The sequence below is a fragment of the Diabrotica undecimpunctata genome, chromosome 5 (assembly GCF_040954645.1).
Source record: "Diabrotica undecimpunctata isolate CICGRU chromosome 5, icDiaUnde3, whole genome shotgun sequence".
Lineage (NCBI taxonomy): Eukaryota > Metazoa > Arthropoda > Insecta > Coleoptera > Chrysomelidae > Diabrotica > Diabrotica undecimpunctata.
In genome coordinates this window covers 120,626,491-120,642,882 of record NC_092807.1, presented here as the reverse complement: position 1 = coordinate 120,642,882, position 16,392 = coordinate 120,626,491, and the positions used below count along the sequence as shown (strand labels likewise).

Genomic DNA, 16,392 nt, shown 5'->3' with positions numbered 1-16,392 from the left:
TCTCTTGCTAACTCATAAAAAGCCTTGTCTCTTTTATTATGAATTCTGTACTACTAAATTAAGTCGATTTTTTGCTTATCATACTTTGCTATTTTAATTTTGTTCTTGATTCGAATACATAGAGAACAGCAATCAGATGCAGGTGAAATCCGATGTTGAATTTTGTTCTAAAAATATGGGCAAATATCGTCAAACTGAAGAAATGATTATTATCTGTACATTGTGAGTTATATAGTTTATGTAATTTTGATATACAAAGGTTGGCAGATAAATAGATTCTTTTTGATTTTGATCTGTTATAGCGACGTTTGCAGCCTTTAGAGTTTTCAATAAATTCAATAATCTTGTGTATTTACTTTTCGCTCACTGATTCCTAGAGCTGTTGACAAGAATTTTAGACAAACTCTTGTGCATCTGGTACCCTTTATGAGTGTTACATGATAGAGAGTATTAAATGAGCGAGAGCGAGGGTTTGTTCCTACTGGTCTACTGAAGCAACATCAGCGATGGTCTCATCGGATCAACATGGCAGGAAACGTGTTAATTGGATTTTTAAATTTAATTTTAATTAAATATACCACCTACACCTATATAACACGTAAACAGAAGTGTTCTACTTCGATGTTTGAGTATTTTAACTATATGGTATACAGTCAACTCCCGGGAATGATCCCTTTTTAAGTTTAAATATGTGACGATAATATATTTTATCGTCTAGAGTACGCCTATGTGTTAAACAAAACATGTTTTTGGTCCATTTCGAATAGTATAAAAGTCGAAACTGAAAGACAGCTAACCATTTTCGACGCGTTGAGTTAAGAATATCTGACCTTGGGGACAGGTGCGTTGAACGTGTCCCAAATCCTTCCGAACTTAGTCGATCTGGCGCGTTGAGCGAGATTGACAATCCTTCCTCTGACTGCGGCAATCTGGTGCGTTGAACGATATTGGCGTATTCTTTCTATCTGGTGCGTTGAACTAGATAGACATCCTTATCCCTGTCCAAGTACTCGTTCTGCGTTGAGGTGCGAGTACGACTTCAATTCCTCGATCGCCGTATCTTGGTTTACCATATCGAATATCGTCACACCCATCTATCGAAATAAATAAACAGTACGTCTTTGTATCCGAACATTGTATTTATTACGCACTTAACGATAATTACTTTTTCATTTGTATATGTAAATTCGAAATAAATGCCTATACGATCGAATCCTGTTTTTCTCTGGCTGAATTATACTATCCGACATCACAAATATATATTTATCTTTGAACTAAAAAATTAATTTATTATTTTGCTTACCACCAGTGATTCGTCGACCATCTCATATTCTAAACTAACTAATCCATTTTCCAAATTAACATCTTCCCAGACCGCTACAGTTACATCTAGAGGATTACTTATGCTTATTTTTGGAATCTAATAAAATTACAAATATATGTTAACCCAAAGATCTTTTATGTTTTATACTATATGTTTTGAAGACCAACAAATTATTTGAAAAAGTGAAACAATTTTAGTAAAAAAATATAGAAAATCCTTTAAAATGAGTGTTTTTCACACTAAGTATCCTGAGAAAGTGAAAGTTTGGGCTGGCATATTAAATAACAGAATAGTTGGACCATACTTCTTTGAGAGTACAGTAGCTGGGCCGAGTGATTTGAACTTTCTACAAAAAGTTTCAGCACCTGAACGCTTTCCAGATACTGTTAATCCCGCAGAAATTAAGAGAAACATATGATTTCAACAAGATAGAGCTCCACCACATTATGCAGCAGCAGTACGAACATTTCTTGATCAAACTTTTCCGCATCGATGGATCGGTAGACGTGGCGAAATTGAATGGCCACCCCGTTCTTGCGATTTGACACCACTGATTTATTTCTTGTGGGTCTATTTAAAATCAAAAATCAACATGATGAAACCAATCTATTTATGATTTAAAGCACCGCATAAGACAAGAAATTAATGTAATCACCGCAGAGATTTTGTAAAATATTATCGAATATTTTTAACACTACCTATTTTTCTGTCAGGAGATAAACGGTGATCATTTTGAGCATATGATTTAGATTTAATCGTGAAAAATATTCGACTCGATAACTTTTTGATAATCCGACAGGTATGTGACCAAAGGGGTGTAGGATTACCAAAAGTGTCCGAATTATCGAAAGTGATTATATATTTGGCATTGTTTTGCTAGCAGTAGCCTACAATATTTTAAATTTTATAACAAAATGCTACCCAGGTTAATATGCAAATAAAACACGCATTTCGGCTAACTAAAACATGTTTATTAAAAGAAATATGAAAGCTAGTAAATTTAGTGAGGGACAAGATCTATGCGAAATTTTAAAGACCAACCTGCTGATAATCCGCTATTGATATCTATTGTAACACAGACCCCTAGGGAGACATTACAGAGTTATACTAACCTTTATCCAACATTCAAATAAAATTACCGGAGCAGTGTTGAATTTTGAATTATTAGTTTGTTTAAATGTTTTTACAAATTGATCGGAACAATGGTTTTTAGCAGTAAACAATCTCGCAATATACTATTAAAAAATACTTGCATTCATCTTTTTTCTAAACTTAGGACTGGCGAAATAAAATATTTTTAGGGTCGAAAATAAGTACACATTTTGTTTTGTGGGTTCGTCAATGAACACTAATTATTGATATACACAAAAAAAGTAAAACTTTTCCAAATCATAGCCATTAAATATTTTTGTGAAATGTTATCAAAAATATGATGTCTTTGTTTATAACATTTAAAAATAATTAAGAGAAATTCCTGCGATTGACCTAAATAAAAATTTAAAAACAATTTTATATCTCCGGTAATGGCTAAGTACTTAATAAGTACATTTTCGTAGAATAATTAAATGGGGCGGGATCATTGTCACAATATTTAAATAACGGAATTAGTCATTCTTAAGCAGTATATATTGTGGTTCTTTCAGCCAGAGTTTGCCGAAAAAAGTGTTGATATATCTTTAGTGTTTATCAAAAAAAAAATATGTGGCGGCCATGGGAAAGTGATGTGCGTTTACCTGACGAAAATGAACCTACGGATAATTTAGAAGATGATGATGAAAGTGCGGGGCCAAGTACTCAGCAAAGAAAGAATTTGTGTGTAGCTGAGCAAAATATGGTGTTAGATGTATTTGATGGATTTAACAAAAAAAAAAATGACCAAATATAAAGCTGTTAAGCAAACGGCGGTTTTAACAAAAAATTCTTGTGCAACAGTTTACCGTTTAATAAGGACAGGTTAGAAAAGTAGAACAACAAGAAAGGATTTGGGAAGCTCTAAAATAATTCAACCTCACCTCTTGGAACCTATTAGTGAGACAATATATAATATGTATGCAGCTAAAGTTATGCCTAACCTAAACAATATCATGGCAAAATTAAAAGAAAAACATATTGTTGATGATTGTCCCACAAAGACTTTGGGAAGGTTTTTGACCAAAAATAGTTTTAAATATAAAACTGTCAATAAGAGACAAACCATAATGGAAAGTAGCCGCCTAATAAAATGGAGGAATGAATATATCGAAAAAATTTCACAATACCGCAGTGAGTGTCGAAAAATGTATTATCTGGACGAGACTTGGTTTGATTCTCACGAAACGATAGATAAAGCCTGGATAAACGGTACAAGAAAATGCCAAATACATGTACCCCATTCTAGAGTCAAGCGAATTTGCATATTACATTCCGGAGGACAACATGGATAGGTGAACGATGCGTTATTGTTAAGTTCCAAAAATACTAAAGACAGTTCTTTAGACTACCACCAAGATATCGAAGGGACGCTTTTTGAATCGTGGTTTGAGAATACATTACTCCCAAATTTAAAAAGAAATAGCGTGATTGTTATGGACAATGCATCATATCACTCCAGATGCATTAAAAAAATTCCAACCAAACAGAGTAGGAAGGATGAAATTCAAGAATTTTTAATAGCCGAAGACCCATATTTTGAGGATCATTACACCAAAGATCAACTAATCCAGATTCTTCATACAAAAGTAGTAACTAAAGAACATATTGTAGATAAATTAGCCACTAACAATGGACATAATATGGTGTTAAGATTACCTCCATATTACTGGGTGTTGAATCCCATAGAATTGCTATGGGTTTAGTTGTCCACAGAACACCATGTCCGAAGAAACAACACATCTCCAAAAGATGCCCAAAGTGTTGTCGAACTAATAAAAATAGAGTTTAAAAATATCAGTGCTCAAAACTGGAAAAATGCAATAGAACATGTAAAGAAGATTAAAAAAGATTACATGAAAAATGTCCCAGCCTTGAAGAAAATTATTATTAATTTGGCTGAGAGTGATGAAGAGAACGATAATGGCGATGAGTTGGAATAACTGTTAACTCTAACTGGAAGATTCCAAATGAATGTGAATTTCCGGAGTGGCTAGTTTACCATTTAATTTATAATAGTAAAAAAAAACAATTTGTAACTTGTTATGACATCGCATGTGACACGTAAGTAAATCAAAACTATTTTGGAAGTTATACTTCTTTAGGCGCGATTGGGAAAAATTGAGGAGAGTGAATTTTTATAAAATTCACAGTATGAAGTACGCGCATATTCACAGCATGAAGTTAGTTGCTACATCTAAATCTTTTAAGTTAGGTATTAATGCAAATAAAATGTGAAAAAAAATATATTGGTGTTTTTGTTAATTCGATTATATTAGGACGGTAATAGATATTTACTGATGGTTTGTATATTGTATATTTTTGTGTGTAAAAATCGACCTGTTTCAGTAGTTTTCATCTACTATAATTACGTAGAAATTACATTTATCCGTTATTTTAGAACCTCACTGTATAATATATTGATATTAAGTGTTCATTGACAAACTTAGCATGGTTAATAAAAAAACTTGTAAATCCACCAAACGAAAATTTTTATTTTCGTAACTGAAAAAATATTTTATTTTGCCAGTCTTAATTAAAAAAAAAAAGGTGAAGGTAAATTTTTCTAAATACTAGATTATGAGGTAATTTAATTTAAAAATAATCCACCAACACTTTCTCCCATAATTTTATTTGAATATTGGAAGTGTTTGCAGCCAATATAACATCATCAGAGTTGACGATGAAATATTTTTCATCCTGTGCTTCCTGGGTCACGTGTTCATGAGATTCTGTCATTTCTTTAATTATTTCTTCATCTGTTAAATCAGCATTGAGATTGTCATCTAAAATCCACTATTGTAAAGCTTCTCTTGATTATGGTGAATTAGTCATATCGTTGTAAATTTGAAGGGCAGCATCTAGTACAACTTGCGCAGGTTGGTCATTGGATTCTTTGTTAATTTCTATTGAAAGGAGAGGAGGAGGATGATATTACCCCGGAAATGATAAAATTCATGGGAATAGAGGGAGTGGACAGCATGAAAGAACTAATGAATGATATCATAAAAAGAGCAGAAATACCACAGGACTGGAAGAAAGACATTATACTACCAATACACAAAAAGGGCGACAAGAGAAACTGTAATAATTACCGAGGTATTACTATATCAAGTATTCCTGGGAAGGTATTCGCAAGAATAATAGAAACAAGAATAAAAACCCAAATAGAACCAACTATGGAAGATACACAATGTGGATTCAGGAAGGACAGAAGCACGCAAGACCACATATTCACAATAAGACAAATAAGTGAGAAAGTAATCAATAAAAATAGAGAAATACATATATGCTTTATTGATCTGGAAAAGGCGTTTGACAGAATACAAAGAAAGGACGTATGGAGGATATTAAAGGAAAGAGGAGTTGACAGGATAACAATTGATGTAATAAAGGATATGTACAATAATAATACAAATACGGTGAGAACCAACAACGAGGAATCCGAAGAATTTACTACAAGTCAAGGCCTCAAACAGGGATGCGTGTTGAGCCCACTGCTGTTCTCAGTGGTACTGGATACAGCAATAAAGAAAGCCAAGAGAAGAATGAGAAAACTAATATTAGGATACTGGCAAATGAGACAGACTCAACTATCAGAGCTTCTATTCGCAGACGACATGGTTTTGATAGCAGAAAACAGAGAAGACCTTCAGAACAACCTTGAAATCCTAGAAGAAGAACTGTCAAACATAAATATGAAAATAAATACAGAGAAAACAAAAACAATGATAATTTCAAATAAGAGAAAGACACACGCAATACAATTAAACGGAAAACAACTAGAACAAGTGTAACATTTTAAATACCTAGGAGCAATAATTGAATCAAACGGTAAACAAGACATGGAAATAAATGAGAGAATGGGACGAACAGGAAGCTTATTTAACACTATGAAAACAACATTTTTGGGAAAAAAAGAAATACCGGAGAAGGTAAAAACGGCAGTCGTTAAATCAGTAGTTAAACCTACAATCATGTATAATAGCGAGTCATGGACATTGACTGGGAGACAAAAATCTCGAGTCAATGCTATGGAAATGAGGTTCCTGAGGAAAATAGCAAACAGAAAGAGGACAGACAAAATACGAAACGAAACAATCAGACAAAACCTAAAACTAGAACCAATAAACGAAAAAATAGTAGAGGGGCAACTAAGATGGTTCGGACACGTGTGTAGAATGTCGAATGAAAGATTAACAAAACGAGTGTTTGAAACGAGAATGCAAGGGAAAAACAAACGAGGAAGACCAAGAGTTAGGTGGGTAGACGAAATCAGAAAAGAAGTTGAGAAGAAAGGATTGACATGGGAAAGTGCACGAAATCTAACACAAGACCGGATAGCATGGAGACAACAGTGCAAATCTTAACCCCACCAGGCTTACACCTAACGGTAGAAAGGCTTAGGACTAAGTAAGTAAGTAAATTTAAAAAAAAAAGGTGAAGGTAAATTTTTCTAAATACTAGATTATGAGGTAATTTAATTTAAAAATAATCCACCAACACTTTCTCCCATAATTTTATTTGAATATTGGAAGTGTTTGCAGCCAATATAACATCATCACAGTTGACGATGAAATATTTTTCATCCTGTGCTTCCTGGGTCACGTGTTCATGAGATTCTGTCATTTCTTTAATTATTTCTTCATCTGTTAAATCAGCATTGAGATTGTCATCTAAAATCCACTATTGTAAAGCTTCTCTTGATTATGGTGAATTAGTCATATCGTTGTAAATTTGAAGGGCAGCATCTAGTACAACTTGCGCAGGTTGGTCATTGGATTCTTTGTTAATTTCTATTGAAAGGAGTGGGTTGTTGGGCTAAATATTATTTCACGATTTAATCAGTGTAGTAGGCTTGACTTGCTGCCAGGCAAACGCAGCATTGATAATCGCATCTTTGATGTTAAAATTTCTTAAAATTGAAGTTTATTGTGCCTTGAGAGTTTTAATAACGTTTTGGTCAATGGGCTAAATCAATGCATTAGTGTTTTTCGGTAAGTACATTTCCTTGATATATCCATCGGCAGATTCGATTTTTAATTCGTCCTGATCAGGATTAGAGCATTGTCTAATAAGAGTAGGGCTTTTGCTGACAGTTTCTGTTTTATTAGGTCATCTTTAACTTCTGGGATAAAGCTGTTCTTGTACCAATCTAGAAAAATGAAGTTAAATGTGTCGATAGCAATTAAAGTAAATTGTAAATCTAGAAAAACTTCTTTTGTCACCCAGGCACGGCTTTGCCACATGTACGTAATTGGTAGCTTCTAGATTTTAACATTTTTGAAGACACGAGGTTTTTTGGATCGTGGCACTTACCCACGATTACCAATTTCAATTTGTGGGATCCTGATGCATTCGCACATACTATAAGAGTGAGACGTTCTTTCTGAAGTTTTCTACTAAAACTTTTTTTTTTCGTGTGTGAAGTGACAAATGTCTTTATTGGAAGTTTTAGTTTGGCCGCCAGTTTAGACCGGTTTCATCAGCGTTATAAAGTTGTTCAGGAATTACGTCTAATTCGGTGATCTTTTTGCTCAAATTCTGAATAAAGTTAAATATCTCTGACTCATCAGCACTCAACTTCTTTCCATTCATCTGCTAAAATCGTATTCCGTACCGTTTTTTGAAGTTTTCGAACCAACCTTGACTAGCTCGAAAACCAGTTTTCTTTGTTAATTTCTGATAAAAAACCAAGCTTTATTTTTAAAAATGTCACCTGAAATAGGAGCTTTGTCCGCATCGTTGTTGCTTAAACCAGATGTGCAGAATTTCTGGTTTAAGCAACGAGAAAGTCAGGAAATTCGCTCATTTTAAGGGTTTTTCTGTCCTTAGAATCATTCTCTACAGATATCATAAAATTTTCGATTTGGTCTTTGTTTTTCATAATGTCGTACCCTGGAGCTCGTACAATATCATAGAATGTAGATATCGCAGTCGGAGTTTCCGATATCCCATTTATCTTTTAGAGTACTCGTAAGCGGTTTGTGCTTTCGTTTTGAACTTGTGCTCGCCATTGAACTGAACTTTCTAAGCGAATTAAATAAAAGTTTAGCACTAAGTATTACTGTATATACTTGCCATAACAAAAAAAAAAAAGAAAGCACGAGAAGAATACTTGGAGAAGCTTTTTCATGACCTTAGAATAATACAAGAGCCCACAATTAAAGAAAATGCAGGTCCCGAAATCCTACCAGAAAAAATAACGGCGGCCGTCAGACAAATGAAAGATGGAAAGGCACCGGGACTTACTATTGAAGCTATTAGATGCAGAACAAATAAAAATAATAACTAAAATATTTAATGAAATATACAAGGCAGAAAAAATACCAGTAGAGTGGCTCAATCGGAGTTCGTACCATTGCCAAAAAACCAGGAGCAAAAGTTTGTGAAGACTATAGGACTATAAGCCTAATGAGCCCATCTGCTGAAGCTGTTTTTAAAAGTCATCCACAAAAGAATTAACCGGAAATGCAAGAAACAAATTGCGCCCAATCAGTTTGGATTTGTGAACGCCGTTGGTACGAGGGAAACTTTGTTTAGCGTGCAGATATTGTTTTAGAACTGTAGCGATGTCAGCTGTAATGTTTTTGCATGCCTGATTGACTACAAGAAGGCTTTCGATAAAGTCAGGCATGAACAAATGATGGAAGTGCTGAAGAGGACAGGGATTGACGGAAAAAACTTAAAAATAATAGCTAACCTGTATTTGAATCAATCAGCGGTACTCTGAATAGATAGAAAATATACAGATCAGGTCAAAATCTTAAGGGGAGTGAGACAGGGGTGCATAATTTTACCACTGATATTCAATCTTTACTCGGAATACATTTTTAAAGAGGCTCTAAATGATATTGATGAAGGCATCTCAATAAATGGAGTCAAGTTCAATAACCTGCGGTATGCAGATGATACAATAGTGTTTTCCAATACCGTAGAAGGGCTGCAAAATTTAATGAACAAAATAACGGAAACAAGTAGAAAATATGGACTGGATATAAACACCAGCAAAACCAAGGTAATGATCATCAGCAAGGAAAACAGAACTCGAGCAGATCTGTATGTGAACCAAATTAGAATTGAACGTGTTTCACAATACAACTACTTGGGAACTATAATCAATGAGTCGTGGGACAATACCCAAGAGATTAAATGTCGCATCGAAAAGGCAAAAAGTACATTCTTCACTATCAGTTCTGTGTTCAAGAGCCATGACCTCACCCTAGAAACAAAAATAAGGCTTCTTAAATGTTATGTGTACTCAGTGCTTCTGTACGGAGTAGAAACGTGGACATTAAAGGCGGAAACTCTATCAAAATTTCAGGCTTTTGAGCTATGGTCATAAAGAAGGATCCTGAAGATACCATGGGCAAACAAAGTCACCAATGAAGAAGTACTGCGGAGGATGAACACAACGGTGGATTTGGTCAACATCGTGAAGAGCCGTAAGCTGCAGTACTTTGGACATATAATGAGAAATCAAGGCAGATACGAGCTACTTCAATGAATTTTGCAAGGTAAAATTGAAGGATAAAGGGAAGTCATCATAGCCAGAATAATCGCCAACATTCGGAACGGACAGGTACCCTAAGAAGAAGATTCTGTATATAAAAACCCCATCGAATCGAACTGCTCACGGAAAACACACGAAATGAAGCATCCAGTAAGAATGAGATACCTGTCGGACCGGTTTCAGTACAAGGAGACACGGCAGCGACCTTGACGGGAGATGCATCGGACTACCAAGTGTGTCAGATTGCAAAACGTCGGAGTATCAAGGGTGTACTGTATTTACATTGCTGAATAGAGCATTGAAAACACTTTTAAACGCTGTATCACAGGCTACCTCTTGTCGTTTAAATTTTTTTCAGGCGTAACTACTAGGGAGTTCAAGATACGTTTGAATAATATATATATATATATATATATATATATATATATATATATATATACATATACACATTTGGAATTTTATGTACGGAACATAGGATTTTTAATAGAATTACTAAGATTCCCCGATTTGTAATTAACCAGTGTAAATTTCTATATAACGTAGCGATGTTTTATAACCAGTGTTGCTCCGTTTACCGATTTTTCCTGAAAGTCCGGTTTTGTGCAGATAATAAATAATGTTTTATTAACATCAATTTTGTTTGTGTTCATTAGGTATTATTTGAATTATTAAATTTATACTTAAATACATTTATTATTTTAACTATTGTTTATAATTTCAAATTAAAAAGAGTGTATTATTATTTTATTTTTGAAATTCCTTTTTATTTTTATATTTAGAAATCTACTTTTTTTCAAGCCGATTTGGCAATACAACATAACCATTTTCTTTAGTTAAATAATATTTTTAATTCCATATCTATATTTATAAATACTTACGTTTTGACATGCACTCTAGTTGTGTTCCGTTTTTACACTTACACTGACAGCATCCCGGCATGAATTGAGACTCCAGTCAAACAAATGAATTAAGTAATAAACATCGCGACGTTTTATTGAAATTTACACTGGTTAACTGCAAATCAGAGGATGTGAGTTAATGTATTAAAAATCCTACGTTTCGTAAAAATTTTTCCAAATCTGTATATATATATATATAATATAATAATATAATATATATATATTATAATATTATTATATATTATAATATTATTATATATAATATAAATAAATGTATATATACATATATATATATATATATCTCATACTTTTAATATATATATATATATATATATATATATATATATATATATATATATTAAAAGTATTAGAATACTCTAGTTAACAGGAATGCACTACAAATTCTTTAGTTATATATATATTAAATTATTAATATATTATTGGACTATGTCAACCTGGATGTATTATTTGGCTTCTTTCGATCATAACAAAATAAGATAACTTATTCAAATATTTCTAGATCTCGATATCAGTTTATTATTTCAACATAATATAATACAAAAGACAAGGAATATTTAAGAGAGTTAATGGAAATGTAAGTCAATATCATTTAAATATACATAGTAGAAGCTGTCTACCTAAACGGACTGTTAAAATTATTATACTAACCTTTATATTAATGGGTAAAAGTTTGTCATCTACTACCAATATTCTAAACTTGATTTTATCACCTGGCTTATATACTTCCCTATCTGTATCAATGAAAGTTTTGGTCCATTTATTTGGATAAGCTAGAATAGGATCTAAGTTGTGAGCGGAATAAACGAATCCATTTGTTTTAACTTGTACCTTAACATTAATTAAATGCGGTTCCTGGAGATTTGTCTTGGGAATAAATAATTCAAAACAACTATTTTCTGAAAGTAAGATTGATTTGTGTTATTTAAACTAGTTAGTATAATATATTTTAGTTTGTTAAACCTTTAATTGTTCAAACGTTTTTTAAATTAACTTCATTCCACAAAACATTTTTTTATGACAACTAAAATAAATAAAGCAAGATTTTCAGCGGTGGGACAGTGATATGAAATGCTTTTGCAAAAGATTGATAATACAGGGAAGGATAAAAGGAGGAAGTGGTATAGAAGGAAGAAGAGTATAATGGTTGAAAAAATTTAGAAACTAGTTTAGATGCAGTTCAATAGAGTTATTCAGAGCAGTGGTATTATAGTAAAGATCCCCGATCGAGAGACGGCGCTTAAAGAAGAGCAAGATAATGTAGATGAGGTCTAAGGACCAATCAACGGACACCATTAAAATCTACAATCTAAAGTTTAGGTATACAATAAACTCTAGTTTTCTATTCAAACCTATAACATCTTTCTCAGCTTCTATAAAAGCATGTTTTGAAATCAATCATCAAAATTATATTCTTCAGCTCTTAGTCAACCTATAAATAAATTTCCAAACAAAAAACAAGCAATTTTACTTCACTCACTCCCAAACTCTAATATTGAAGTTTACCATAATGCAGTAACTTCTAAAGTGGACCCCAGAAAAATAAATTCTATTTCTAAAATTATAGACGATCGTATTTGTATCTTTTTTATCAGTGAAAAAACAGTCGATGAGTTTCTAGCAAACGACAATGGAATTGTAGTAATTAATCAAGAACGTATTCAAGCTCGAAGACTAATAACTCCAAATGAACGATTGATTATTTGCAACGTATGTACAAGTATTCCGCACAGCATTATAGAAGAACAACTAAGAAATTTAAGAATACATCTAATAACTCCAATTGACTTTCTCAGAATAGGGACTTCAAATCTAGCATTCAAGCATGTCTTAAGTTCCCGACGATACACTTTTATAGCGCCAACTAACTTAGAAAAATTACCTTATTCTATGTTAATTAACAAGGATAACAACTATCGAATTTTCTTTTCCATCGAAAAGCAATCTTGCTACTTATGCAAGCAGCAAGGACATTTTGCATCACAGTGCCCCAATAAAAATAATCAGACTCCTTCAAACAACACCCAAAATACTGTTCATCTAAACTCTCTACAGGAAGTACACCAATCAGCTCCTCTTTCGACAATTTCTTTTACACAATCTTCTCCTACTGAGACTAAAACTGCAGTAAAATCAGCTCCTCTGTCGATAAATTCCTCTACACAATCCTCCCTTACTGAGGCTAAAACGTCGAGAAAAATTATTATCTCTCAATCAAATAAGCATACTCCGATAAGCTGCTACCTACCCAATGAGACTCAAATGGATACCTTAGATCAAGATACATTATCATCCTAGCACCCTAAATGAAACCTAGCTGAAATAATATCCCCTCCAATAAGAGAAAACGAAAATGCCTTCGCTAATCCGAAACCACGAAGCAAAAAACCAAAAACTCAACAAGAAAACAACAGAAAATTAGTAGAAGATCTTACCAAATGCACCAGTCAATTCATCAAAGAAAACTCCAACAATGGATACTTAACATAGAAAGAACTTATTGACCTCTTTCATGGATGCTTCAGATCCTCTCAGTGTGGCCAGAACTTACTCGGAGGATATCGAAGAATTAATACACTTTGTAAAGAAAATACGTCCTACGTTAAGTCTAAGATATCTTAAATCCCGTTGTTCAAGAATTAAAAACAAAATTACAGAACAAATTTTAAGTAATACTTTTACCGATGATCTTAGTGATTCCTCTCCGGAGACTTACTAATTAAACTATTTTAAATTCTATTATTCAATGGAACCCAAATGAGTACTATACCCATTTAAAAGATCTTAAAATTCTTATGAATAAATTTCATCTCTCTATCCTATGCTTGCAAGAAACACATTTCAAAGGAAATTCGTGTCACAATCTTAAAAACTTCATGTCCAGCCTACGATTAGGACACACCAAGATGACACATGATTTCTTACTACAGAAGTAATCCAAACCTTTGTGTTACGCGTGTGATAGTGATCTAATAGTACATCACTTATTAGCGGAGTGTCCGTTGTACCCATTTGAAAGGCAATATGAACAGTTACCTACAACAATAAAAGATATTCTAAGTGAACATAGTGACCGTAATCGTACCATACTTTTTTTTGTTTCCTCAGGACTAATTAACAAAATCTAATTATATTCTTTATTTTTTTATATTTATGTTACCTGTTAAATCGACCATTGCTAATAACCCTGTGGTTAAAGCAGTTTCAAATAAAAAAAAATGTCCCAGTTTGCTATACTACATTTTTGGAAAACCTAAATGTATCCAAGTTTAGGGTGAATCGCTTATCCCAAAGGTACTTTACAACAGGTGAAATTCCAAAAGAAAGAAGAGAAGGGGACAAAACTTCTTACAAGTTTACAGCAAAACAGCTAGTGTTATGCGTTTTTTGAATAGCTTGAACTGTAGCGAAACAAATTGTACAAATACACAGTCGAAAGTATCTCTTAGTCGAATTTAATGTAGAGAAACTTTGGCGAATACACATAACAACTGTTTAAGACAAAACTGTTGAAGTAAAAGATATATACTTTAGATATATTTTTAACACAGAATATAACTTAGGATTTGGTAGCCTCGGGTGGACGTTTGTTCGACTTGCTTGTCACTTATCGAGTAAATAACTACAAGTACGCAAGGATGTACAGCAAAAAGCTACTCTCATAACAACTAAACGAGTACACAAGTTAAAATATACAGCATTTTATGACCTTTTTAAGGAGGTCAAAGATGACTTGTTGATTTTGAGCTTTGATTGTCAAATAAATCAGGCGCTACCGAAACTTCCAGATCATCAAAACTTACTAAGGAAAACACAACTGCCTACATATGGTCTGAGGTTGAAGAAGGTTCAGATGTAATAGTATCCTGTTTATTTGATTTATTATGTGCTATTGATATGACCCACATAGTTGTTCGTCTTATTAGTGATGGGTGTGACGTTCAAAATAAAAACATAATTTTGGAAATACGTTCACGTTTTTGAAAATATTGAAAAGGAACTTAGAAAGTGTGAGATAATCGTTAGCTCTGATGAATCTATTCAAATAATAGATAGGTTTGCTACTGCTAAAAAGCTTGGAAATTACGTAACAGTGGCAAATTGGACATCGGTACCAAAGGAAGTTAATATAGCTCCTGATTCTTTGCATTTTGGCATACAGTCATGTAAGCGACTATACTTTATCCGAAAGAAGGTACAGAACGTCACTCCTGTTTTGGTTCAAGGTGAGACAACTTACAAGTGGATAAGTGAAGTTGCGGACAAGCATCACTAAACGACGACAAACTTTGCGTAGCTTAAGGCCCGAGACTATTACTAAAGGTAATTGTATAGAGAAAACCCAAAAGAAAAGACGTAAATTTGTTTTTAAGCAACGTTATGGAAGTGAGTGAAAAAATTTTAAAGAACTACATTTTTACAAGCATGTATTAAACGATCCAGAAGAGGGAGATGCAACTGAAGAAAAAGAAGTGTGCCTTGCTGTTATTGAGATACCTCTTTTCCAAATTAAATTTTTTATTGGCAAGTTTTATATTTTAAAGTCAAATTTGAGCAAAATAAAACAAGTCTTTAAAAAAAAACCTGAATTTTTTAATTCTTAAACCATTAAGCTTGGTTTTAAAAACTAACTGTTTCCACCTTGTTACAGTGCAGTACCTCACATTCTCCAAATTTTAGTACAAAACGTCACATTATCCAAATAATAAGTAATTTTTTTTGTCAGCGTTGTATTCTCCACCACATTGTAGACGTTTTTTTCATTTCCTCTAAAATTTTAAAAAGTGAAGAATGTGACTTTTGCATCTATACCCTTCATTTAATAAATTATTTTATAAATAAATAATAATGAAAATTAAATATACCTGAGTTAAGTATGCTTGTAATTGAATTATATTCAGTTTTTTGTTTTACTTCTACAGAACATTTCGAAGGAACGATAATATCATGCAATGAAATACATACTGTATGATTCCTTCCAGAAACAACCACACGCGGCATGGAAAAAATGAACCCACCATTTTTTGAAGCAAACTGGTTCTCACTAAAACACCACACGAATAGGTATAAAACAAACAAACAAATAACCTTATAGGCCTTACGTATAATTTGAGGTCGCCACTTTTAATACAAAAAAGGGTAAAAGTATCAAAAAAATATAACATTTAGCCATATTTAATTTTACATGTCGCAGATAATGTTCTTATCTTCTAAATGCAAAATACACAACTGAAATATTCAGGATTGCTGACTTTGAATGAATGCAAGTCCCTTATCATTAGCTCGCTTCCTTTTTATTGACCCCTGACATATCAGACATACGTATATATATATATATATATATATATAAAACATGAATATCTCTTAGATGTTTGTATATTTTTTTTGTGCCTTTCTGGTTGACTTACTTTACATTTTGTGTTCATTTATATTAAACCAAATCCTGCTTATTCAGACAAGAAAGATCTGGATGACGGTGTCATTTGTATGCAAAAGGTTTAGCTCTATGC

General features: G+C 32.9%; 1 protein-coding gene across 2 annotated transcripts in view; it reads right to left on the bottom strand.

The window, feature by feature from the left end:
• The window catches only part of LOC140441710 (murinoglobulin-1-like), an 81,529-nt gene extending 65,414 nt beyond the window's left edge, over window positions 1-16,115 (bottom strand). Inside the window, exons 1-4 of one of the 2 annotated variants that reach the window (XM_072532593.1) lie at window positions 15,985-16,115; window positions 15,748-15,926; window positions 11,534-11,781; window positions 1,304-1,420 (exon numbers count right to left, since the gene is read on the bottom strand). In XM_072532593.1, the coding sequence (XP_072388694.1) occupies window positions 1,304-1,420; window positions 11,534-11,781; window positions 15,748-15,926; window positions 15,985-16,055 (615 nt within the window). In that variant the 5' untranslated portion in view covers window positions 16,056-16,115. The remainder of the gene's footprint in view (window positions 1-1,303; window positions 1,421-11,533; window positions 11,782-15,747; window positions 15,927-15,984) is intronic. The other variant, XM_072532594.1, reaches the window with a different exon arrangement.
• Between the last annotated feature and the right edge of the window lie 277 nt (window positions 16,116-16,392).